Source organism: Chaetura pelagica, unplaced genomic scaffold (genome assembly GCF_000747805.2).
Source record: "Chaetura pelagica isolate M959 unplaced genomic scaffold, ChaPel_1.0 scaffold189, whole genome shotgun sequence".
In the NCBI taxonomy this organism is placed as follows: Eukaryota; Metazoa; Chordata; class Aves; order Apodiformes; family Apodidae; genus Chaetura; species Chaetura pelagica.
Genome location: NW_009970716.1, coordinates 3,958,233 through 3,984,305, shown reverse-complemented (window position 1 = coordinate 3,984,305; position 26,073 = coordinate 3,958,233). Strand labels below are relative to the sequence as shown.

At 38.0% G+C, this 26,073-nt stretch overlaps 1 protein-coding gene across 4 annotated transcripts in view; it reads left to right on the top strand.

The window, feature by feature from the left end:
• The window catches only part of TBC1D1 (TBC1 (tre-2/USP6, BUB2, cdc16) domain family, member 1), a 97,114-nt gene that overhangs the window by 56,142 nt on the left and 14,899 nt on the right, over positions 1-26,073 (top strand). For 2 of the 4 annotated variants that reach the window (XM_010006125.1, XM_010006123.1), the window contains 6 exons: positions 734-820; positions 2,533-2,822; positions 8,298-8,437; positions 17,952-18,137; positions 20,278-20,439; positions 21,276-21,434. In XM_010006125.1, the coding sequence (XP_010004427.1) occupies positions 734-820; positions 2,533-2,822; positions 8,298-8,437; positions 17,952-18,137; positions 20,278-20,439; positions 21,276-21,434 (1,024 nt within the window). Of the gene's footprint in view, positions 1-733; positions 821-2,532; positions 2,823-4,537; positions 4,667-7,006; positions 7,127-8,297; positions 8,438-17,951; positions 18,138-20,277; positions 20,440-21,275; positions 21,435-26,073 lie in introns of all 4 variants that reach the window. The other 2 variants (XM_010006122.1, XM_010006124.1) reach the window with 2 other exon arrangements.

Sequence of the window (26,073 nt, the reverse complement as noted above, 5' to 3'; positions counted from 1 at the left end):
AGTGGAAGTCTTGGTTTTGATCAGATATGAGGAAAAACATTGTCTGAGCTTCAAAGAGAAAATAGTCACTATTATGAATAATTATAACATTTCATATTTTACCTGGAATAACAGTTCAAAGAGAACATAACTCTTAACTTCAGAATATAAAAAATGATGCCATTTAAGATTAGAAAAGTACAAGTTCTGTAGATGTGTTAGAACGTAAGAATCCATTAATAGGTTTCTTGGTATTTCTCTTGGTTACATAAAACATTAGTGGAACAAATTATACAAAAATATTGTGAATAGATAATACAAACAATGTTTATGCTTTCTGATTTGAAGACATTGAAATGGCTATCAAAATTATGCTTTGCTGTCTATTGAACTTACATGGTTTTAAATCCTTTGTAATAGACAGCCTTTTAATTTCTTTGTATCTTGATAAGAAATACCTAATGTGAAATTTTCCTGTTTGGTATATGTGATTATGTACATAACGTGGAAAGCACACAATTGTCCCTAAGAATTCCTTCATTCCACAGGATCCTTTAAGGTGTCATCTACTGTCCTGAATGAAGCCTCTGTTTTTCACAGGGGCCAAAGGCTGTTCTTAGGCATTTCAGGAAATTAAAGTTGATACTGCCTTTGAAAATAACAAATTCTGACTACACAATTCTGCTATACAAATCTCTTTTTGGTATGTCACATGTATCATAAACTTAACTTCTGGTGTGCTTTATCTTTACAGGGCAGTAAAGCCAGAAGTCCACTGGACAGTTCTGGAGCTGTGGATTTGGACAAGTCTGTGTCCAGTACCTTAAGTAGCACAAGTAAAGTAAGTAAATCCAAGGGTGAAACTTGAGATAATATTCCTTGCAATGACTAGTCAGATGTGAAATGCAGTTATCAACTGCTCATATAACTGTTCTGTTCTAACATCTTGTATTTTGTTTTGATTATCTTTTGGGAGTAGACAAGCTAACTGATAGTCTGTGAAGAGAAATAAACCACAGAACTGCCAAACAGTATGACAAAAACAGTATCACAGAGTAGGGAAACTGGGTATGACCTTTTCTTCCCACTTGTAAGAGTCTTGCTGCAGTTTGAAGCAATTTTTACTTTTTCTAAAATTTGCAAGTTGGTTACTCAAATAATTTTTAATAATGTAACATGTTAGAATGTTACCCCCTCAGAGGGGTAACTTGAACAAAGTAATTTCCCAGTTTACTCTGGTAACAGAGATTCGGGCTAAGAAATAGCAGCCAAATGTCAATACAGTGGTGAGGTGTAAGATGCTATTATATATAGAGTTTTCTGGAGATTTCAACATTTTTTTACAAGATGGGAGTCATAGTAAATCTGTGTTTCTATTCTCTGGAAGTGTCAAGTTGCTTTCAGAACTTTCCTTCTGTTCCTCATGCTATAAAAAAAAAAGCAGTGCAATTTGGTCTCCATTTGAATTGGAAATGCCTTGTACTGTATATAAACATATTTTATTTGTATGTATCTTATCATGTGAGTCTATGTATGTGAAATAAAATATTATATAACATCATTTAAATCTTGCAACAATGTGTAGTAAAACAAATGCAATAATTACCATGCTGCTCACCCTAATCTGCTTGATTTCAGCCCTCAAAGTACATATCCTGAATGCAGGATTGTATGCATAACAAATATAAAATTAAAAAAGAACTGGAGTAATTTCCCTCTTGTTGTGGTTAGGAAGCTTTTAGTCTGAATAAAATAATATAAATAAACAGCATAGAAGAAGCCAGTCTTCTGCTCTGGAGGCAGCTTAGCACTCCGCATGCATGAATATAACTATTGATTCTTTTCCAGTGCCTAGTCACCTACAGACTCCTGACTTCAGGTAATCAAGAGTCTACTCTTTCTGTTTATGTTTATGAAAGAATAGGTGACCCATCCCTGGAGGTTTTTAAGGCCAGGTTGGACAAGGTTTTGTACAAGCTGGTCTAGAGGTAGGGCTCCCTGCTCATGGCAGGGGGGTTGGAACTTGATGATCTTTAAGGTCCCTTCCAACCTAAATGATTATGATTTGGTGACTCTGCAGGAAACACATGAGATGGGAAATGAAGAAAAATGTATGGGTTTGGACTGAAACAGGCATCTATCTAGTCATAGGATTAAACTCCTGTGTGAATCTTCAGATAGACAAGAGGAATATTGTTAATTGTGGTGCTAAACATACAATACAGTAGTCTCAAGTGCCACCTTTTTCATTGCTGCCACCCAAACCTGACCCATCTATTCTGTTCTGACCCCATTTCTTCTGAGTTGTATTCAACATACTGTAAAATGCAATTACTCTCAACATCACTTTTTTTGTATATAATGGAGACTGTGATTTGTTGACCTCAGTGATTATTAACAGAAGTTAATAAAGATTCTTTATTTGAAGTATCATGATAAAAATGTGCAGAATTGAAGGAGGTCTCTGTGGGATGTGAATGATGACATGAGACTACCATCTCAAAGATTGATTCTGAACCCACATCCCAATAACCTTGTTTCTTGCGCCGCTAGGAACCGCCGATGTGCGAGAAGGAGAAAGACAGACTTCCCACACTTCCTACAGAAAACACTGTCAAGACCAGTGGATCAGAGGGTGATCTCTCCAGCACCACAGATGATTCTCCTGCTGAGAAGGCTCTTGTGTTGCCTCAGCAAAGCTTTCGGAGGCGAGCAAACACACTGAGTCACTTGCCAACAGGAAGCCAGGAATCTCTCGTACCTGTTGAAACGTCACCATCTGTTCCCCAGAGGAAACTTATGAGGTATCACTCAGTCAGCACAGAGACTCCTCACAAAAGAAAGTAAGACTTATTAAAAGCAGGCTATGATTTTGTTTGTTGAGGGCATACTTGGACATGATAATTGCATACCAAGTATGTCCTCTTAATGGATAAGAAATGTATTGCAGCAGTGTGGCACTCTTTGGAGGTTTGTAGGTATTCTGTTTAAAAACACTTTTGTTCCTATGTGCTTCACAGGGGAGAGAAAGCGTAAGATGTGTAGTTCCACAGTATATGTCACAAAACTAAGTGTATGTACAGCATAGGATTGCTCCTAAGGGGTTTGATTATATTTTTGTTGGTTTCATTTGCAAGCAGTATAAATAAATACTATTTGTTGTCTGTAGAAAAAAATCCAGTAGGGTTTTGTGATGCTGAAAACCTTACTAGTTGGTGAATTCACATGTGACTTCAAAATAACACACAAAACTGGCATAAATTGTTTGATAGAGGGAGGATCCTGTCTAGCTTTTCAATGAGCCTATGTAGACTTTACTCCAAAAACAACTTACTGCTTGCCTTTATTCTAGTGTTCTTTGAGCTATCCTCCTTCAACATCCTGTCTCTACATCTCTAGTCTCTTCTTAACTTTATGGAAGTTTTCTTCCCTCCCTCTCCCTGTATTTTTCCAATTACTATGGAAACATTTCTGTCTGTAGGCTTCTGTTTTACTGCCAAAACTGCTCGTTTACACAAGTTAGACAGTAGGAAATCTGTATGTGTTCCAGCTCATTTTTCCCTGCAGGAGGCAGGTCAGTAAACTTAACATGCCTGAAATAGGTGATGACAGTGAAAAAAAGAGAAATGCAGTATCTGAAAGGAAACATAACCTGGGTTGCCTTTTTGTCCCTTCTTTGAACCTTTTTCATTCTAAAATGCTAGAATGGTTTTGTAGTGCAGCCTAGGACTGGTGTTGTTGGTCTCTTATCTTCATTAGAGTTGCCCTGATGCTTGTACCTGCTTGTTCAATCAGTTCTTATCTTACTATAGGAATGCAGCTAAAAATTGAGCATATTTTTCAATTCCTCGGTTATTTCTATTTAGGTGTGAACATGTAATTTTTTGTAAAACCCAAGTGTGCCTGTCCCTCACATAACTCAAACCAAAAAGAAATCACTGTTACTTCCCTTTCATAGCAAATGTACAGAACTAGAGGAAATGGAAAACTTAGAAGAAAAGTATACTTTCAAGTTCTCAAAAATGCAAGGATAGACTTTTAACAGGTCTTGTATGTTCTATGAGTGTTTTTGAACAGTTTACCTCAATTCATAAATTATTTCCAAAGCATAAATAAATTCAGTTCTTTATGTAGCATTTCACTTCTCATCCATTAGAAATCTTGATCATGAGCCTGACTTCATCATAGAGACTGAGGCGAATTACATTTGAGGGAGGAAAAAAAGGGTCAGAGACAGATTTTTTGGGAGTTTCAATTAAGTCATACACTGAAATGTCTTGCAGAAGCCTTTAAGTGTGTGTTTGGGACTTTGCTGATTGGGTTAAAATGTTCCAGCCTCGTACAGTTACTGCATTAACTGTGAAAAACATAGGGAATTGCTCATTTGTATAAGCCAGGTCTCTTCCTAAGATTAGAGAGGGGATTTCAGTTTTCCTTCCCCCCACCCCCACGTTCTTTCCTGTCTTACTGTGTTTTGTTTTTTGTGCTACCTCAACTCCATCGCTGTGGTTGGAACCCCACGGTACGGTTTGAATGCATCTGTCGGCGAATCTAAAAGTTCTGCTGGTCAACTTGCACGTTCTCCTACTCTAGCTCGTCTCAATCCCTCGGCCTCTTCACCCAACTTTTTTAAATATCTAAAGCATAACTCAAGTGGAGAACAAAGTGGGCATTTTGCACAAAAGAGGTGAGCTAGTACCTGTACGTAGTTTGGAGTAGGATTTGTTTTACCATGTCATAAATATGAAGCTCTATAGTGTAAATAATTAAAGTAATTTAATACAGAGCAAAGGTGGTAGATTTTTATGGGAGAGGGATCTCTTTAACTGCTCTGCTACAAAATGTAGAGGTGCTACTTACATACTATTTTTTAATAAATGAAACTCTTTCAGACAAATGGACCCATGGCTTTATTTAGAGCTAGTTGCTCCAAAGCAACTTGTTATGCAGCAGACAGCAGCACTCCTTAAATTGTGTAAGGGATAAGTTGCCAAGAACCTGAGATCCAGCTCATTCTGTCCCCTCTGAAACACTCAGTTCTGTTCTGCTTTGTTTATGGTAGCACAGAAACATTATTAATATTCCTTTGTGCCTAACATTAAAGGCAAATTGACTAAGTTAACTAAATAGGGCAAGGAACAGCAGGACTGTAGAGAGCAGATACAAAGAAACCCCATAAACAACAAAACCTCACAAGCAACAAAAATCCCCAACAAACCCATCCCTCACTCACCAATTAGCAAAAGCCAAGAACAAACAAAAATCGCCCAGCCCAACACAGCTCATGTATTTGGTTATTTTGAGTAATATCAAATGATAGCTTTCTGTGTCTCCTTTTCTTAGAAAAAAAATGCATTGAGAACAGTGGAATACATAGAGAAAAAGACACTAACCCATCATTTCCCTGAGAACCTGAAACAAGTAGCTCCCTAAAAATCTTAACCATGAAACCCCTTCTTAACCCCTTGAGCTAAGCTGCTTATTTTAGCTCAAGAGGCTAATAAGAGTAAAATATGTTTGGAAGTTCTGTCTACAGTCACTGGCCATTGGCAAGCACTGTTTATTGCTGTTGCTGTTTATTGTTTGGTTTTGTTCTCTTGGGCGAAGATTTCCTGTTTCCCCAAGGTGTTGATCCTTCTGATTCTGAGAAAATATTCAACTGAGAACCTTATTTCACCAATTCCTTCAGTTGCATTTGCTGAGTACTAATTAGCATCTCTCTTAATTTAGCTTCACCTCAAAAGTATGGTATAGCTCAGGAGAGGAACTGTGAGTCTACAGTGTCCTCTTTACTCTTCATTTTAGTAAGACTGACTTGAATACTGAAGGTTCAATTCTCAAAAGCAGTTTTTTCCAGGTAGAACTGGTAATGATTCTAGATGCACAGTAGACTGAAAATGGAATTGATAGGGATATCAAATGAGTAAATTAATTGAAATCAGTAAAGTCAAACTGCCCAAGTTGATTGTATTCTATAAATGAAATTGACATGTAATTGTGATGGATTTACAATACAATTGTAGGTGAAACCTTTTTGCAGGGCATACCATGCTACAGCCTTATCATCTTCATGCTCAGTACCAGCCACTAAAGAAAAGCTTCATTTCATAGTAGTGAATCCCAGAGTATCCCCCCCATACCTTTCACATCTGCAGGAGATGGCACTAAACGCTGTCCAGATGTATCATCACGGTTTATCAGAAGCAGTTCTTTCTTAAACTTAATTTTTTAGGAGTAAATTCTCTCATGTCTTCGTATACCCTTCTGAGAAAAGTTCTAGTACCATCAGCCAAGTGATTATCTGTGTTTTCATTCCATGCAGAAACTTTTTGTTATCTTGAGTTGTCCTTGCTTCTTCTATTAACCTTTTTATTAATGTGTTGGGGCTTTGTTATTTTAAAATAAAGAGCAGAATTGTGCTGGCCAGAAGTCTGCTGATGAAGTTTAATTAGTGCTCCTGTCTGTTGCATAAATACAGCCACGATCTTAAATGATCAGTCAGAAGGCTCAGCTTTTAATTTAAAAATTCCAGGATTGTCTGAATAAAACCCTGTTAATGCTTTACAAACTGTTTTTTGACAAAGTTGTCTTTTTCATTTGTCAGCACCATGATTATCAGTGTCAGCTTTTCCTAACCTTTTCCCTTAGTTCCCCAAGAACTAACCTTTAGTTCTTGAAACTAATATTTAAGTAAATGTGCAATGATAAATTTGTCGACAGTTCTTATTAGATTAAAGAAAATTTACTTGAAAAATGCGCTAAAAATCCTGGATTATACCAAAGAATAAAAACTTTACTGGAAGTACATTTATTTATATTGGAGCATTTTAGTTTGCCCAAACAAATATGTTACTTAAAAGTACCACTTTGTTAGCAGTGTCAGGTTTGACTTGGTTTCCTTCATCATTCAGGTCTTCAAGATTTAGCTGCTTTTTTTTGCAGTATTGTTAGCAGTATTGTATTAATTTTAGTCTGTGTGTTTTTACTTCTTTGTTCTAAACTATACTTTTCCTAACTGCACTCTCAGCATGTCCTACCGTACTGCCTTAAGGAAAAAGCTTCATTCTTCCTCTTCTGTGCCAAATTTCTTAAAATTTCTGGCTCCTGTAGATGAAAATAACACCTCTGACTTTAGGAGCACAACAAGGTAGGTAGGGTTCTCTCTTCAATCTTGGAGGTAAAACTGTATTTTCAAATATTTCTTCATCTGAAATATTTCAAATGCTTCTTGCATTTGCAAAATCTAGTTTGTGCAACAGTTCACTTGCATGTTTTCTGCATGTGATTGCTGTCAAAAGGATGGAGCTATCCTGGACTTCTCTCTCATTAAGATTGCAGTAGTTAGCCATTTTGATGTTGTAATGGTTATGCAACTTCCTTCTGTATACTTCTGTGGTTGTTCCAGCCAGAGGACTGTATTAGCATTTTTCAGGTAAGAGAATATACGTGGTTCATCTGAAGCAATGTCAGCATCCTCAAATCAGAAGGAGAGGATGGGCTGTAAAACACTCCTCCCAGGTGCTGCCAGAGCTATTTGAATTTAACTTCAAGACTCATTAAACCATTTAGCCAGTGGCTAGAATAAAGCATAAAGAATAAAGTTTAAAGATGTAATGGGTGAAATTTATTGGTGGGATTTTTAATAGGAAAACAGCACAGCTGTTCACTATTTCATTTAATATTCTGAATAAAAACCTCTATGTCTAGTGTGTGGATTATATCAAAGGAGTAACATTCAGGGGTCCTAAATACTGTTCCGAAGTTTGTTGCTTATTTCAGATGGTGACTTGCAAACACAAAGGTTGAAAGTTTTGCTCCAAGTCTGTGTTGTGAAGGAATATATATACCAAATTCACAGAAGGTTGGAAGTTTATTTGGTGTTCATAAAGCTCCTTGATTTATGTTGATAAAAGGCATCAGCAGTTCTTTGTGTCTCCTTTGAATAACTGTTAGATTTTGTGGATAGCATTTAAATACCACAATGGTAAAGATACATTATGGTGTATGTGTCTTTAATGCATTGTGTTTAATACACTGCTGAAAAAAAAGCTGAACATTAATTACAGCTGCAGAAAGCAAATTGCACAGAGCTGCCAGCCCCTTTTGGTGAACCTAAGTGATGTTTGCAGCTTTGTGTAAGCCTGCTGCCACAAAGCATCTTCACCTACCTAACACTAAGAGCTTGACCTAGCATGTGCATAGCACACTGCACTCCTTAGTTTATGGTTCATGTTATTGTACTCACTGAGCACTGCATCACTGTTAGGAGCAGATTCAGGTAAGGTACTCACAGGCTATTCTATGTTCTGCAATTTTAGTGACTATGAATCCAAACACAGCCAGCAGGCCATGGGTGCAGACAGCCCTGTAAGGACTCGACGACATTCATGGAGACAACAGATATTCCTGCGAGTGGCAACCCCTCAGAAAGCATGTGATTCTCCCAGCCGATATGATGGTAAAGTCTGTGTTTATTTGTTCCTGTGAACCTTGTTGAGAGTGGAGTCCCTGAAGTGTGGAACATTTTGTCTGCTGAGTGGACGTATTGTGCTCTGTTTGTACTGTCTTTGCAGTGTCCCACCCACTTTTTCATGTTGCCAAGCTCTTCAGCTGTTGAGTTTTTATTTTTCAGCTTCATATGTAACATAGTTCTGATTGTGTCAAATTAATTAACCAGAGAAGAAATTGGTTTTGTGTGTACTATTTTCATGAGTTCTGGGGAAAAATGTATCACCAACTATTGCGCTGAAGAAAAGGTGATGCTTTGATTTCATGGAGTATAGCACTATGGACCAGAGAAAGCCAGGCCTAGCATAAGGAATTAAATTTATTCTATGAGCTATCTCAGTTAAATTCTGTAGTAGGTACTTCATACCAGACTGAATTTGAATGTATGCTGCTTCAGTCTGTGACATTTGTCAATTGAGCCATAGTTGTCCACTATTTTATTTATTTCCTGAAATTCTGTAGAGCTAAAGAACCACAGACTAGGAAAAAATCACTGCACATGAGAATGCAGGTGCATCATTTTATGCATCTCACTTTACGTGGGTCAGATAGTAGAGTGCGTGCTAAGGCACAGGATGCCTCAGAGAAGCTTGTGTCTGTAGATAATGGTCTCTGGCTCCTTAAAGTTTGAGTTTCACAACTCAAACTCTGCAAGCTCTACCTTCTGCCTGATCTCTAAGGCCATTGATTAAGAAATAAGTATAAGGAAACAGTACTTTGTAGTAAATGTAGTAAAAAGTAACCATCTTAATGTCACTGAGACATTTTTCTTGCTTCTTAAAGAGAGACCTTGATTAAATGGGCACAGTATGTCCAACACTAACAAAAGTGTTTCTGTCATTAATGTGTTGCTTGCAACATAATTTGGCTGGTGATGGGTAAATGTATATATTTGCCATATATATACATCTTAAATGTAGTGTACATCAGGACCAAGTGATCTCAAGAGCATGTTGTGTAAACATACATATGAAATGCTCTCCTCTACTTCAAGGCATATGAAGGAGCTGTTCAGTTTCAACTGTTCTGTGAAGCTGTTTTGGAACATGTTTTTGTGCCTGGAAATAGTGTTACTTGTTTTTGAAAGCCACAAAGTCTTCCCATATTAAATAGGGAAAAAAACCCTAAACTGCCTATCCAAGCTTTTGTCTCTGAAGCATAGTAGGTGCAAGACACAATCGTAACAAGTTGGATAAGCAGCAGGGTTGGGAAAAGCACATGCAGCCAAATTGGAAAACAGGAAGTACTATTAATAGGAAGAGCAATTTAAAATGTCTGGCCTTTTTCTTCACTCTTGTTTTCTTTCTTTGTTTATGTTCCAAAGTACATATTCAATTTATGAACAGAGGGAGAAAGCTCAGAGTTGGGGGGTTTATATTTATAGCAAGTATTGGAGTTTTCCATTTGGATGTTTGTGCATCTCCTGGAACATTTCTAGTAGTAAAGGATACTCATGACTCAGTCTCTGTAGCCTTTAGGTGAGCTGCTGTACAGGTGATTTTACTTTGGACTCATCACCACAGTTAACTCAGTAACTTCTGCAGTTCCCAAGTAAACGTAACTAGCTGTGATTCACCATTGGAGTACTGTGTACAGCTCTAGAGCCTTCATCACAGGGAAGGCATAGAGCTGTTGGAGAGGGTCCAGAGAAGGGCATTGAAGATGATCAAAGGGCTGGAGCACCTCTGCTATGAAGACAGGCTGAGGGAGTTGGGGCTACAAAAAGATCTAGATTCTGATATTTGTGACTCCATTTCTGTAGGCAAGTGGTGAGCTGAATCTGAAGATGAATGTTTATTGTTACTGTCTGTGTGGTTAATGCAGCAGGATATGAAGATTTGTCTACTAGAATATGGGGGGTTTGTTTTTATTGGGTTTTTTAAAAAAGAAAGTAAACCCAGACAACTGGTATAGAGCTTTTGTAGGAATTTTGAGCTTAGTCTTATGGATTTCTGAACTTGAGAGATGTCTGCTGTCTTGAGTTCCCACATGAAGCTGATAGGACTTTGAGTCCCAGTCTCTTGCACTTCTGGATCCTTTACTTCTTTAGAAGGTGGTCATAAGTAGTTTGAGCTAAAACTGAATTTTCTGTAGCTCAGTTGGAGAGAAGTGACTGCTGGCTGTGCTTTGGTAGTTATATCATGTGTTACCAGGCAGAGAGCATGCTGTTCATTTTGCAGACACTATTTAAAAGGAGAGTTTATGTACATGAATGAGGGTGTTGGTTCCACACTAGTTCAGGAGTAAATGAAAAACAGTCCTAAATCAGGAGTGTTTAAAAAAAAATATTGAAGATAGATGCACTAGAAAGCCACTCTTTCTTGCCAGTCAAAATTCTTACCTTGCCTGATGACTGGATTCAATCCAGCCATGCTCAGACAAGGTGAGTGCTCTGAGACAGCAGAATGTCTCGTGTACAGGAAACCATTGCTTCTGGTTGTGGGAGCCATGTCCCCTGTGCAGGCCCTCCTCCAGCCACCTCCTGCTTGTGGGTGCTGCTGCTTTCCCTTTCCCTGCTATTCTTCCCTACTTCTGTATATAACTTTACAATGAAGCATTATGTAATTTGCTGCCTGGCAGGACAGCTGAGTGATACTTAGTGGGCCTGGAGATGAGGCTGAGCTACAGACTGGGGACCTAGGAAGGATCTTCTGCACAGGGGAAATATGTTGGGATTCGTGTTGCTTTTCAGGTGGTAGCTGGAGGTTTTCAGGGTTGAATTATGCTAGTTCATTGCAGCAAGCTACAGTTCAATGTCCAACCACATCTCCTGTGGTTAGCCACTTCCCACAGAGTGGTTGTGCTGCTGTGGGTGGTGTGGAGCACTGAGGGGCAGTGTTTCTCTCACCGCCTCTGATATTTTTTATTTATTTGGGAGGATGGAATGAGTCTTGTATCCTTTAACATGAAGAGGAGCACAGGTCCATTCCAAAATGGATCACACTTTGATCTGCTACAATATATTTCTTTTGAAAGAAGTTTTTCATTGATCTCTTTTTTTGAAGGTTTTTTTTTTTTGCCTATTTTCTATATATGAGTGCACAAAATTCACTCTGGCTCTCCTATTCACTCTTAAACATTCTAAATAATAAAATGTTTCTTCAGTTCTTTGATTTTTACTTTTATACTTACCTACCCTACTTGGAGCCAGATCTCCATACTTCTGGAATCTCTCTTAACAAGAGCTATGTTGTATGGCTATGCAGATGGTTTAGGACTTCCTAGTTCTCTGTCTTTTAGCAGTAAAGAGGTGAAAGGAATAACCTGGTGATCATTTTAACCCAGCTGAAGTATGGGCTCACTCAGACAGGTGACTAGGTTTCAGTTGGATTAGTTTTCCAGTTCTACTCACAGTATTACAGAAGTGCTAGAGCAAGCACAGGGAGGAAGGCATGGACCCATGTCTGAATACTGAGAGTGGGTGCCCTTACGCTGCTCAGGAGCAGGACACACTTATAATCACTCAGAGTTATTATGAAACTTCACCTTGCACTGCAGTGCCGCAGAATATTTGCATATTTTTATTCAGCATCTGCAAATCTCTCTGCAGTGGACTATTTTCACTACAGTTTTCACATAATGAGGGTTCAGAATTGTCATACTGGGATAACTGTGTTGTGGATTCTCCAAAACTCCCAGCAGAATAAGTTCTCTTGACTTAGAGAAAAAAAATTATTTTAGAAAGTACAAGTATCTCTGTACAGATAAAAAACCTTGATTCCGTCATTAAAATTAATTTGGCTTCAGTCTGTGGTAGACAGAGGTAGCAAACTGTTAAATCCTAAGTGCTAAAGAGAAGTTTGTATTTGAAGAATTGTTTTTATTAAAACCAATTTATTTAGCATCTACCTATCACCCTTTGTGGTGAGGATTGTCTCTTCCATTATTTAAGCAAAACTATTTTAAAAATAGTTTTGTAGTAGTATTGCAAATACTGTAAACTGTTGCTTTAGCATTGTCTACTTAGAATGTTTATGTGATGTAAATTATTTGTTATGTGTCTTTTTTCTGGTTCTTTTTTAGCAGCAAAATTATTATTGACTAATTACTACTTTTTTTAATGCTGTAGTGAAGTCAGTTTGTTAGAACTGATTACTCAGTTCTATCCTTCTCAGAGTGAATATATGCTCATAATCTTGATTTGCAGCATAGGAGCTTGGCTATAAGCAGAAAGTACCACATATAACATCTGATGGTTCCTGTGCACATAGAAACACTAGGGCATTTATTTCTCAGGGTTTGATAATATTAGTAAATGGGGTGAATTTGGAAGTAGTGATTGCTTTTTAAGAATCTTTAAAGAAAAATATCAAATTCTAAAGCATCTCTCAGAGCTGGTATTAATCAATTGTACTGAAGTGCACTATTTTTCAATAATTCCTTATTCAGCCATTGACTCAAGTTGTATGTCAAGCTAGAAGAACTTGTTGCTTCTTGTGATTCTTTATCTGAAACTTTTTGACTCCTGATCATGTTACCATATTTGGTTATGAAGTAAAAATATTCCAGACATCTGTGTAAAATGATAGGAATATTATACCCTTGGTTATAGAAGCTTGCAGTTCCTCTTCATTTTTGTATCATGTATGAAAGGAAGTGTTGCACTACCTGAATAGAAGACCTAAAGAGATCTAAGGATGTTGTGAAAGTCCTTTCTTTTGGGCAATTTAATCTTACATGACTGAAGATTCTAATTTGTTTGCCAAGCTGAGTTTTGTAACGTTTAAAATGGAAGAAAATAAAATGCTTAGTGGAATTCTTCAATCTATATTCTCACCATATCTTGCCTGACTTCTTAACCCTGGAGAGCAGATGGGACTGGTAAACACTGCATTTAGAGAGCCGCACGTAAGGAGCTCCGTAGTGAGGATGGTGGTAATACATTATAATTGAGCCTCCTCCCTATTAGTTTCCTATAAACATAAAGCAAGCCCTTCTTTTCTACGTGAAATATTGTAGTTTCTAGTCAAAGATGTAGCTTGTATGTTGGTTTTGATACTTGAGGTTGGTTAGACTTAGGCCTTCTGAAAGAATGTTTTTAAAATTTAGGCTTTTAGGTGAGTTTGTCACTTCTGTTGTTTTTTTACTTTGTGTGTGTGGTTTCCTATAGTGGGTTTCTTTTTTTTTTTTTTTTCCTTCTTTTTGGAAAGCCTTGTTTAATAGTGAGATTGGTTGAATATGAGACTATTGATCAATTAATTTTTTTCCAGTCAGTTACAAATTAAATTTCCTAGAAAAGAAGGCTTAAGGCAACATTTTAGTAACTCACTGTTAGAATACTTCAATGTCCTCTCATAGGTCCCAAGAAACACTCTATATTAATTGTCACTTCTCCTGCAGCTAATGAATTTTCCTGTTTATGTCACCAGCAGCCCATTACTGTCTGCTTTAATCACTACTGCTGTCATTCACCAGCTTGTATTTACAAACTTTCTTTACTGCACTCCTTGGCAGCAATATACCACAATTCTTTGTTCATAATCTTTTGTGATTTGTTTTGTGTGTCATCTTTGCATGTGTGAGTTTTGTTTAATGCATTTGTTGATCCTTTTGAAGTGTAGGGGCACTATACATCTTAGGACTGAAGCACTGCCACACAAAGCGAAGGAGCTGGGTACAAATCAATGGGTCTGCTGAAAAAATTCCATCTCAGTGCATTGTTAATATTAGCCTTGTCTTTTCTTGGGTAGTCTAAGGGAGTGTCAGAGCAATGCTCCTGAGATACACGTGGATGTACTAGTACATTTCCATTTGCTTTATGAGCAGTTTCATCTGCAGTTCTCTACCTGTACAAGTTCTCACAAGCACAGGAGAACCAGTAGTTCTCCTAATGAAGTACACTCATTGTCGAGGAGTACTTAGTTTGGATCCACAGACTCTTAGAAGTGCATTGTGCAGAAGGGTTAATTCTGAAGGGGTAGTCCAAGTCTGAACTTCAAATGGAAAATAACCTCTATGTTGTTAAAATGTAATAATAATTATTGAGTCAACTTGCCCAAATCTGAACATAAAAGAGTAGAAGTATGGTAGGCTTGTAGAAGTAGCATGTATGGTAGTAGAATTTTATATGGAGGCTACAGGGAAGGGAGCAACATATTTGGAAGGAGTGCAGGTTAAACATGGAATAGTAGTTAACAAAAGCCAACAAAGTTGGCAGATGAACAGGGAAGCAGTCTTTCAGTGTGTGCTGAAGTGTTCAGATCCTGCTTAAGTACACTTATTAACTTATAAAAGTTTTGAATGCTACACATTACTTGGATTTTAACACATGACAGTGTGATTTGGTGGAACATGAGCTCCCAGTTATGTTCAGTTGAATTGCTCTACTATTTATCTTTGTGTTTTCTTTGCTGCCCTCCAGGTGATTTGTGCATAATAAAGAAATATTCATTTTCTTGTTACAGTATTTCTACTCATGTCTGTTCTGGAAGTCAGATGGCATGTCTGTCAATCACCTTGTATATTCGTGGACATGGGTTAGTGCTGATTTACCAAATGTCTGGTTTTTTATTTTGACTCGAGGGATTACCTGCATATTCCACCTCCCCCCACCCTTTACCAGCCTAAAGGTGATGTAATTCTGCAAATTTCAGACAGGCCACCTGAGCAGTTAAACATGTTCAATTTGGTTTCGATACATCCTGTTACATGCCAGCATGGAGATGGGAGGGAAAGCAGGTTGTGAATGTGTTGTGCTTTCTATCAGAGTAGACTTTAGACTTCCTGTTAAATGTCTGCAAGTGATAAGAAGGAAGACAGAAAAAGACCTGCCATTTGAAAGGAAAATTCAAGCCTAGAACACTTCCACAAAAGAATTAGAGGTAGGGTTGATAATAATAATTGTTCAGCTTATAGAATTTTGTAACCCTTCTGTTTTCTTGTGTAGCCTTAACCATTGCGACTTAAATTTCTTTTAGTGAATACTGATCTTATTAGATTAGTCAATAAAATTTCAGACTAAATGGAAGTAGGACCATGGCCTTGAATAGTTAATGCTTAATTATTTGCCACAGTGAGTTTGATCTCTGGAGGATGAGAATTCGGTAATATCTCCAGTAAATTATAAGGCAATATTTTAAGTTAGTACTGGAAAATCAATCCACAAAATTTGCAGTGAGAAAGTAGAATGTACTTGTTTAAAACAGGAGGATTTTAGGTCTTGGATATGTTCATTCTTGCATTAAGAATGCAATGTGTTTAACCCATTTCCCTGCATGTGTACTGGCAGCCTGGTGTTTTTTCAAGTGAGTACCCATAAACTGTCCCTGTAGATAGTCTTGTATTTTCTAACATATACATGCATATACACATGCATTAAACCAAAATATATATGACTCCAAATGAGATCCATAAACCACTGAGATGATGTGTAGGATGAGAAGAGATTTGTTTCCCCCAAGATGTACATGCCTTCTGTATTGGATGCTCTAAGAGTGTTGTAAGAAGCAAGTAGACTATGGACAGCAAACAATGGAGAAGGGTGCGTTTTGTTTGGTGACCATTTTCATTAATTTCTCTTTCTTATTTCCTGTTTCTTATTTCTACCTGGTGACATTTTCCATAACCTCTTCTATAATTGCACATCTTTGCTCAAAAAAGTCTTTCCATTTACCTGTAAAGAATAAAATTAATATTTCCCCATTTCATTTAGGGGATGTAATATACTTTCTTCGTTGTATTGATATTTTTCATAACCAGCTGTATTTTAGAATTTTTCTGTTGGTGTTTCCTACTTTACAATCAATGGTGATTGCCATTAAATCATAAAATACTTGTCCTTTACCTAATTCATATTCCTGTGAAGTTCATTATTCTCTGAAATTCTGTATGTACTCAAAGTTTGAGTATCCATACTTATATCCAGAGTGCAAGTTTGTTAAAGTTTAATTTGTGCTACTGGCTGAAATTGTTGCCTTTTTTTATATATGTATTTTAGCCTTTGAATTTAACAGTGGTAACAAACAAGCAAATGTTGTATAAGGAAATAGGTGGATTTGGACCCACCCTTTTTTTTTTGTCTCTGACTCTTGAGAGGAGAAGATTGGCAGTGGCAAAACTTAGAAAAGCGGAAGCCAACAGCTGTGAATGTTTCCATTCTTATTTAGTCATCTGAGCTTAGTTGTGCATGTGCCTTTCAACAAACGAGAATAGCTGCATGAACCCAAGTGAGTCAATATATGGTGGTTTTATGAGCAGATTCTGAAGGGGTGAAAACCTTCCTTTTTTGTTAGTTTGTAGAGATGAGATACTTTGTGTGTGCAGTGTTTAATTCAAAATCTTTATCACCGAGCTAAACAATGGTAAAAAAATGGACTGCTGAGCTACCATACAGAATACTTGTTTCAGGGGTACAGAAGCTTCTCCAGAAGCTGTTTGAAATAGTATGCAGAGGTGTATTGGTCCTCGGCTGGAGAGTCCAGGGAATGGTTTTTGTTGCACTGATTTTAAAGCACTTTCTTGCATGCATAACTGGTCAGCTTGTCCTTAGGGAGGTGTTTCACAGTGTTTCTGTTTGTCTGTTGTGACGGCATTCCAGCTGGGATTTAGTAGGAAGAGATGGATGGGTTTGACCATGCATTTTAAAGGTGGTGAATTGAGTAATTTTTCTTCCAGATACAGGTTATATCAAAGACTATTGAGCCTTCAGGGAAGCTGTATAAAACAAAAAAAAATATTGAGTGATACAGCAACAGGTATTAGGAAAGCAAAGAATAAGAACTTATTGCCTATGCTTTCTCTATAAAGGAAAGATTGTTCAATTTCCTTGAGATATATTTAATGTTCTCCTTCATTTGTAGTGCTTTCAGTCTTCTTAGAATTACCTTGCTTGTTTGATGAAAAGATACATTTTGTGGTAGAGCAGCTGAAGCCAAAAGGAAAAGTGCAGAAGGTTATGATATGGTTAAAAATTAAAGCAAACATGTCTTAGGTGCTTGTCTCCCTTTCTGCATATTTACTTTAAGAACTGGTAATTATCCGATTGTATGTCCTTAGGTGATGTTGTGTTTGTGCAGCGAAGGGTGTGTGTTTTCTTTGTTAAACACAGTTCAGAGATTATTCTTTAAGTTATGTGGGTGCTATATTTGATTTGATCTGCTATTTGAGTCATGTCAGGTTTCAGCTGTAGGTTGTATTTTTGCAATTTCTCAGACTCTCCTTTTTCTTTTAAGGTCTGTCTTTGGAAAGGTGTAATTGACAAACCATTGTCTTGGTGTACAGTACAATGTTTTTTATCAGGTTATAGAAAAACAACGTTGCAGGCTTTAACATCTATGATTCTTATTTAGCAACAGCTTGTAAATTTGCTTGAAACTGTCATTTGAGAAACCTTGCTTGGTATTGCTCCTATATATGTGTGTGCGTGTATATATGTATGTATGTACATGCAGTCTTTGAAAACATGTCCCTTCATTCACCTGTTTTATGAAATCTTAGTAGTTCACAACAGCTTCTCTCTTTTGAAGATTACTCTGAATTGGGAGAACTTCCACCAAGATCCCCATTGGAACCAGTCTGTGAAGATGGTCCATTTGGGCCAGTGAAAGAAGAAAGGAAACGGACACCCCGTGAGCTTCGCGAGTTGTGGAAGAAAGCCATTATTCAGCAGATACTGCTTCTCAGAATGGAGAAAGAAAACCAGAAGTTACAAGGTTGGTGAAGTTCTTGCTTACATCCTCCTTTAATACAAGTTCACTTTGCCCTGTGGCCTTGGCACTGGATTGGACCAAGCTTGAATGAAACATTTTTGGAACAGCCAGGTAAATCAGTTTAGCATCATCTCCCTCACCTCTGATTAGGATAGGTTACAATTTACACCTTTTTTTTTTAACCACTTCACCTTATTGTTTACTTGATATCCATTTGTACTCTTAATTTTACTATGGCTCATTGTTTTTAGGCTGGTATCTAGAAGCTCTGACAAGGAATTAGCATAATCACTATTGTGAACTGAATTCCTTTCTACATTTGCATCCATAGGTCATTGTCTAAGTATTGGTCATTGCAATGTTCTGTTTAGTCAGTCTTGAAGTTGAATTGAAGTTCTTAAGGAGCTGGTTGTGGACTTCTCTGGGTTGCCTGTCTGTGTACACACACTGTGCAGCAAGGTTTGTATGGAGTAGTAATGACTTAGATCAGTCAGAAGGGTGCTGAGAAGGAGCTTGAGAAACTAGAGCTTGCAGTTGTTTTTAACCAAAAGTTTCCTGTGCTGAATGCATAACTTCAACAAATCCATTGTGGTGGCAGTTTCTACGTGAAAAAATGGAGCTGATCAAGAACACACATAGCAGCTGCATACAGAATTACAAGTGATTGCCCTTGAGAGCTGCTCCTTTGAAGATACAAACGGACAGAAGTGTTTATGTGGCTGATTTTAAATATTCAGAAAGGGAGTAGGCACCTGGATCCTCAAGGGTTGAGGTATCTGGCATGAAAATGGCAATTCTGTTTTGCCTTTGTGTATACTTGAAGGATTTTTTCTGTGTAGGGCCCAGCTGTATGAAGAGGTCAGTATGCCAAACATGAAATCCCTTTTTTAGACTTGGGCAGAGATTCCTGGCTGGAAGGAGAAAACACCTCTCTCAGACACTGGCTATGGCCTCCCTGAACACTTAGCCCACCTGTTGGCTATTTGCTTCTGCCTAATAGAGCTTTCCTGTTTCAATACAGAACGAAATACTACCGTTAAATTAACAGTATGTTGCTGCTTTATTGATAATGCTTAAGTGTGATATTGAGTAGTGTCAGTATCTAAAACAGGCTTCTTGATAAAGGCATATCTTCTTCTTAGTCCTTAACTGTCACTCCCGCTGTCACATTTTTGCATGTGGCGTAAGAAGACTGAATAAAGCAGAAAAGTCTGAAAAGACTGAAAAGTTGTCAAGCACCAGAAAACACTTGTTTGCAAAAGGCAGAGCATTAAAAGATTTTAAAAAGATTTATTTGTTTTCATATAACCTGAAACTTAAATGCTATTTTTAAGGTATCTTCATGCCATACCACCTGTGTTTTATGTTTTGTATTCTAATACATAAATAAATTTTAATTGACCTGAAGAAAATGTAAAGTTGATGGCTTAAATACACAAAATCACTTTCAGTGTGAACACACAGCTACAATAAAACCATCAGCTCTTGTAATTACATGGTTTTGTGATTAAACACTGAATACGATCAGCTGTTGACCCTTGTTCTGATTTCTTTAGCGGGGACCTTACGAGAGCCTTATGTGTATATGTTGTGTTTATTGTCATATTTGTGTTTAGAGTTCTGAAATTTTCTATACTTGAATGTTCTTTTTGTGGTCTGTAAAAATGAACATGTGAACCTTTTGAAGAAATCCTTTTACTTTGTCATTACTATTATGGAGCTGTATGCATAAGAAATAGATTGCATTATTGACTTTGTATCTTCATTTGGTGTAGGTCTTCTGCAATAATTTCTTTAAGAGCTCGGAAATAAAAAAACTCCTGTTAGGAAAATCCTGCATTTATTTTATTAGTCATCACTTAAGAGTTGACCAGCTGTAAGGAGCTTAGTTTAACAGGCCAAACACAGTTAATATTGCATGTGAAATCTTAAAAAAACCAATCAAACAAAAAAAACACAACAAAAAACAACAAACCAAACAACCAAAACCAAACACCACAATCAGAGCATTTTAGACATGAAGTGTGTCAGAATTACAGGGTTTAATTTTAGGTGGATTGGATGAGTAAGTTCTAAGTTAAATTACTCCATTTTACAAATAGCAAACAATATTAACTGTTGTATTCATTATGTCACTTCCCAGCTTCAGAAAACAATTTACAGAACAGACGTCTGAAACTTGACTACGAAGAAATCACACCATGCTTAAAAGACGTAACTTTGATTTGGGAAAAAATGTTGAGTACACCTGGAAGATCAAAAATTAAATTTGATGTGGAAAAAATACACTCGGCTGTTGGGCAGGGTAAGGTTTATCCTACTGTTATTGTCATCCATGTGCTACATATATACCAAAAGAAAAAAGTAGTCAAAAAAATTTTAGTTAGTTTAAACTGTAATAGTTCCAGTCTTGTGCTGAATAAGGTATGTATGTGTGTAATAATAACCCTTCTGTTACTTTTGGAGCTTTGCATATAGATTCAAATGAAGGCTGCCATTACCTATGTGAAATAGTTAAGTAGAGTAATCCTTTTTTATAGAGAAGGAAAGTCAAGCTTTAAAACGTTTTTATTTGTACTGGTCATTTAGCAAACCAACAGGAAAACTAGAAAAACCTGTTTTTTAGTTGTCTGCCTTCTGTTGTAGTCTCTAGATCAAATCTCATTTTTTCTTGTTTATTCTTTAGGTGTATGTGCATACTCCTTTCTTAAAACACACTCCTGACAACAGTGTCAGTGCTGTAGTAGTGAAAAATGTTCATTAGTTCTATTGAAGTGCTTTATTGTGTACTTTACATGGAAAAATGGGAGATAAGCATAGAACTTTCAGAGAGAAGTATGGCAATTTTTGCTGCCCCTTCTCTTCTCAGACTGGATGTAAGTGGTAACCTTAGACTTTGGCAGCTCATTCTGTTTCTACCTTAAAACTCCCCTGTTAAGATGCTGATGTCTCACTGGTTGAGTATAAGCACTGTAGTTTGATCTGCTTCTATGGTCTACTGGAGCTGGATGGATCTAGCAGGTTGGGATCTGCTTACATATCTAGCAGATATGGATCTTCAGTTCCTCAACCCTGTTAGCTCAACTACAGCTGAACTTTCAGTATGAGTACAAATTACTTTTAATTACTTTCTTCTCTCAGGAGTACCACGTCACCATCGTGGGGAGATCTGGAAATTTCTAGCAGAGCAATACCATCTTAAACATCAGTTTCCAAGTAAACAACAACCAAAGGACATACCTTATAAAGAGCTCCTAAAACAATTGACTTCCCAGCAACATGCAATACTTATTGACCTAGGTAAGTACAGTAGTCATCTGAAATTAAGATAAGGGGTTTATAACCTCTGGAAGACAGTTAAATAAAAGAAGCTAACATGCAAAAAAAGCCTCTCACCATTTAAGAAAACGTTAGTAAGAATTGCTTTTGATCTGGTGCAAGAACTATTACTTGACACCATTAGGAAAATTAAAAACAGGCATTTCAAGCACAGAGGTCCTTTGCAATGTGTGGTAATAAGAGGTCACTAGATGCACCTGTGATGCACCTGTATGATATTGACAGTGAACTCCACAGGCTCATGGAATACAAATTGTCAAGGAAGAAAGTCAGTGTTTAAGTGCAGGCTGTTGAATAACGTGTTATTAATTCCTCATGTCCAATATTTGCTGTCTCTGCCAAAGACTTTTACTTGAAATAATGCAGAAGTTTTGCTTTTTGCTTCTTTTTCCTTTTTTAAGAGGTAGTTGCTAGCTATTGATATTTGTAGTTGTAATAAAACAATTCTGAAATAAGTTCTTTTTAGGGCAGGTTACTCACACTGCCTAATTTTAAGCAGTAGTTGGCTCCTGATTTAGGGACAGTGACTAAGGCAATAACACAACCTGGAAATATTTAATGAGACTGAAAGTCAGTCTGCTCTGTAAGATGTGCATCACTGGTAAACATTGTCACTGTCTCTGGTTCCTACTGCTCCCAGATGGTTTTGTTAAGCTCTGAATCAATACCAGTGACCTCTCCATCTGAGAAGCTCCCACAAGTCAGCCATTTGTTTTGCAGACCTCACAGAGGTACTTCTTGCCAGCCTTTCTGTCTTCCCTCATGAAGGCTGTTCCCTTTTCTCTCCAGTCCTGTCCCCAAGCAGCACATGGCTGCTCCTCTGCTGGTTTAAGTATTCAGTGGAATCTGTTGCAGTCATTAAAGCGTTTCTAGCATGACAGTAATTACTCAAATATATACCATTGTTGAGTCAGATGTTTACACTTCTAACTTTGACCCTGCAAAAAGTATTTGTGTTTGAATGTAAGCCATCTGATGCAAGCCTGTAACAGTTTACTGGTATATGGCTGAATTAGAAGGTTTTTACAGATAATCTACAAATTATCCTTATGAAAATACAGTTGTGGATATTTTTAAGATACTGTTTTCTCGTTCCTTGAATATTTTAATGCAGTTTATTGTCTGGGAAGCCAGGAGCTGGTGTTTTTCAAAAGCTCCTGTATGTGGGATAATCTTACACTGAACTGTGCCAGCTGGGAATAGGCAGTTGCAATGTAGGTAAATTGTTTCCCTTCAGATTTTGTCACACAATTCTAGGAATTTACCTGGATGGCACAGTGCCAGAAGCAGTCTTTTGTTTTTGAGCTATGTGTGTGCAACCAGAGATAATTCACTAGCAAGTACCTATCAGTGAAGTCAGTATAGCGGGTGTTGATACCCCTGGCAATGAACGTTTGGATTCTGTTGCACTGAAGTTCCTCAGTAAGGAGTGGGTATTTTTGTGCTGCATTAGTAAGTTGAACACCTTCAGCAGAGGGGAGCGGGTGAGACAATTCCTGGACAGATACCAAGCTTTTCTTTCTGTCTGGTTCTACATATGAACACTGTCTCCTCTTAGCTGTGTGCTCTGCTTGTAGAAATTACTGCATGTCTTGGCAAATCAGTAACTTCATGGTGGTTTTTTCATGCAACATGTTTTTGCCAGGGAACTATTTGCTAACCCATTAGCTGAGTGAAGGATTGGGCCCTGTTATTTCAGCAAGATGAAACTAGAAAGCTGAAGACTTCCTAGTGATTCACATGGAAATAGAGTAGTGCTGCACAGTAACAGATAGCATAACTGGATAGACAGCTAGAAGGAAAGTGCATGTTCTGACTTGTCTTCCTTCAGGCTATCGGAAGCATTTTCTCTTAGATCTTCAAGAATCCTTCTGAAAGCATGCATTTCTCCCTTGAGAGAAAAACCTAAGCTCTTTCAACATGTGGTTATGATATTAAAAAAGCTTTCTCAAATTAAGTTGAAGAGGTCTTGCTAACACAATGTTAGCCAAAGCTGCAATAGTATTGCATACACTTGGTTGAAAAGATGCATCTTCAGCTGTAAATAGTGCTTTCCAAGCATGAGGCAGCAGTGTGCATCTGGATACAGAGGTAAAGTACAGCAGCTGCCTTCCTAGCCCAATTTATGTGTCACAGTGCTATTTCATTAACTGGACAAGAACAAAGCCACAATTCCCTGAAGGCTTTTTTGTGTGTTTCCTTTTGTGCCCCACTTGCACAACCACTGCTGTCACTGGGGATTTCAGCCCCCAAACAGCAAAGTCATGCTCAGTAGATGATTTCTTGTCCCATTAAAGTAGGGTAAAGTGACTTCCAGATGCTATCAATGTAGGAAACCAAGTGTTTGCTAAATACAGTAGTAAAGTATGTTTTGTTTTATTACATTTCAAAAATAAAGCAGTAGGTACTTTCTCATTCTGGTGATCTTAAGGTATCACAGTTTATTTAGAGTCTCTTTTCAGCAGGGCCAAGAGTTTTTCATTCCTGAGTAAAAGGTAAAACTCCTAGTTAAGTCATCACCAGGGCACTCAGAAACAAATCAGCTTGTGAGTTTAGCAGTTCTGTTCTTTCTCAATTTACTGTTTATTAGAACTTCTTTGCATTTTTATTCTTGCTCAGCTTGTAACTTTTCATCATGACTTATATGAAAGGGAGCATTGCTACATGAGTGAGGCAGTACAGGTCTGCCTTTAGACTGTGCTGTAATAACTTGTCATTCATACACAGGTTTCCTTTGCAAAGGAACATGAGCTCCTTCTCATGTGGAAGCTAGAAATATTTCTTCTGTAATGTTCAACTCTGTGACAGCCTAGTTCAGAAACTGAATTCCAGTGTCCTACGTGATGAGCTATGGCAGCTCTGCCCTGGGCTTTGTCTTCTGGAAACAGGAGCTCTAATATTATCTAGCAGCCCAGCAGCATTCCCGGAGCTAAAGGGTGGGGTGGTATTTCACAAGTGGGCAACAGAAATCAAGCTTCATTTAATACTAGAACAAAAGAAGTATTCAAATTTCTTCTCCACTGAGTTATTTCACAGGGGAAATCTGATAGGAGGAAGGGTTGTTGGTTTGTTTTTTTTTTCCTAGAAATGAAAATATCCCCTTTTGGAAAAGTTTCCGGAAAAAAACACCTTTATAAGTGAAGCCTTTAATGTCTCTGTTCACAGAATCACAGAGTGGTTGAGGTTGAAAGAGAGCTTTTGAGACCATCTGTTGTAACCCCCCTGCTTCAAAGCAGGGTCATCTAAAGCAGGTTGACCAGGACAACATTCACTCAGGTTTTGAATATGTCCATAGGTGGAGACTCTGTAACCTCTCTAGGCAACCTGTGCCAGGGTCTGGCCACCTTTACAATAAAATATATTTTTTTTCTTCTGTTAGGTGGAATTTCCTGTAGTTCAATTTGTGCCCATTGCCTTTTGTTAATGGGCATTACTGAGAAGAGCCTGGCTCAGTCTTCATTTTTCCCCACTGTGTATTTGTGCACATTCATAAGATCCCCTGAGCCTTTTCTTCATGAGGCTGAACAGTCCCAGCTCTCTCAGCCTTTCTTCACTGGAGATGCTGCAGTCCATCATCTTAGTGGCCCTTTGCTGTACTTTCTCCAGTTTGTCCATGTCACTCTTGTACTATGGAGCCCAGAACTGGACACAGGGCTCCAGGTGTGGTCTCACCAGTGCTGATTAGAGGGGAAGGATCACTTCCCTTGACCTGCTAGCAGTACTCCTTTTAGTACACCCCAGGATACCATAAGCCTTGTTTGCTTCAAGGGCACATTGTTGGTTCATGTTCAATTTAGTTACCACCAGTATCCCTAGGTCCTTTTAAGAAAGCTGCTTTCCAGCTGGCTGGCCCCCAGCATATACTGTTGCATGGGATTGTTCCTCCCTAAGCAAAGGATTTTTGGACTTCTCTTTGCTGACCTTCATGAAGTTCCTGTCAGTCCATTTCTCCAGCCTGTTGAGGTGGCAGCATGACCTTCTGGTGCATCTGCCACTCCTCCCAGCTTTGCATCATCTGCAGACTTGCTGAAGATGCACTCACCTTCAGCACTCCTAATCAAGGATCAATTAGAAAAAAGGCTACAGCCACCCCATCATCAAGTGCAGCTGACAAGAGTTGGTTAGAAGCTGCCAGAATTACCCTTACCACAGCCTCAGTCTTACCTGCCAGTAGCAGTACCTTCAGGTTCCCAGGAGTCCCCTGGTAATCCCAGACAAAGTATCCAGATGCTCAAGAGCTCAAAGAAGCAAAGCCCAGAAGCTGCTGCACAAAGTGCAGTGCCAGTTGGCTGCCTCTGTTGGCTGCACTCTCACATAATGTGTATGTAGCATCTGTCAGATGCTTCACAATTCTTCATACTGTGAGGGCTGCAGAAAAAAACAACAATGGAGTTTTTATTCACTAATTAAATTGTGTGGATTGAACTGATTGTGTAAGTTACATAGCTGGGTTGGTTTGGTTTAAGGGCGTGAATCCCAGCTCTGCATGAAAGTTTACAGATAAGCCAATCTGGGGTGACAGGAGGCACATCTACCGGAAAAAAAAAAAAAAAAAAAAAAAAAAAAAAACAAAAAAAAAAAAAAAAGGGAAAGGGTCCCC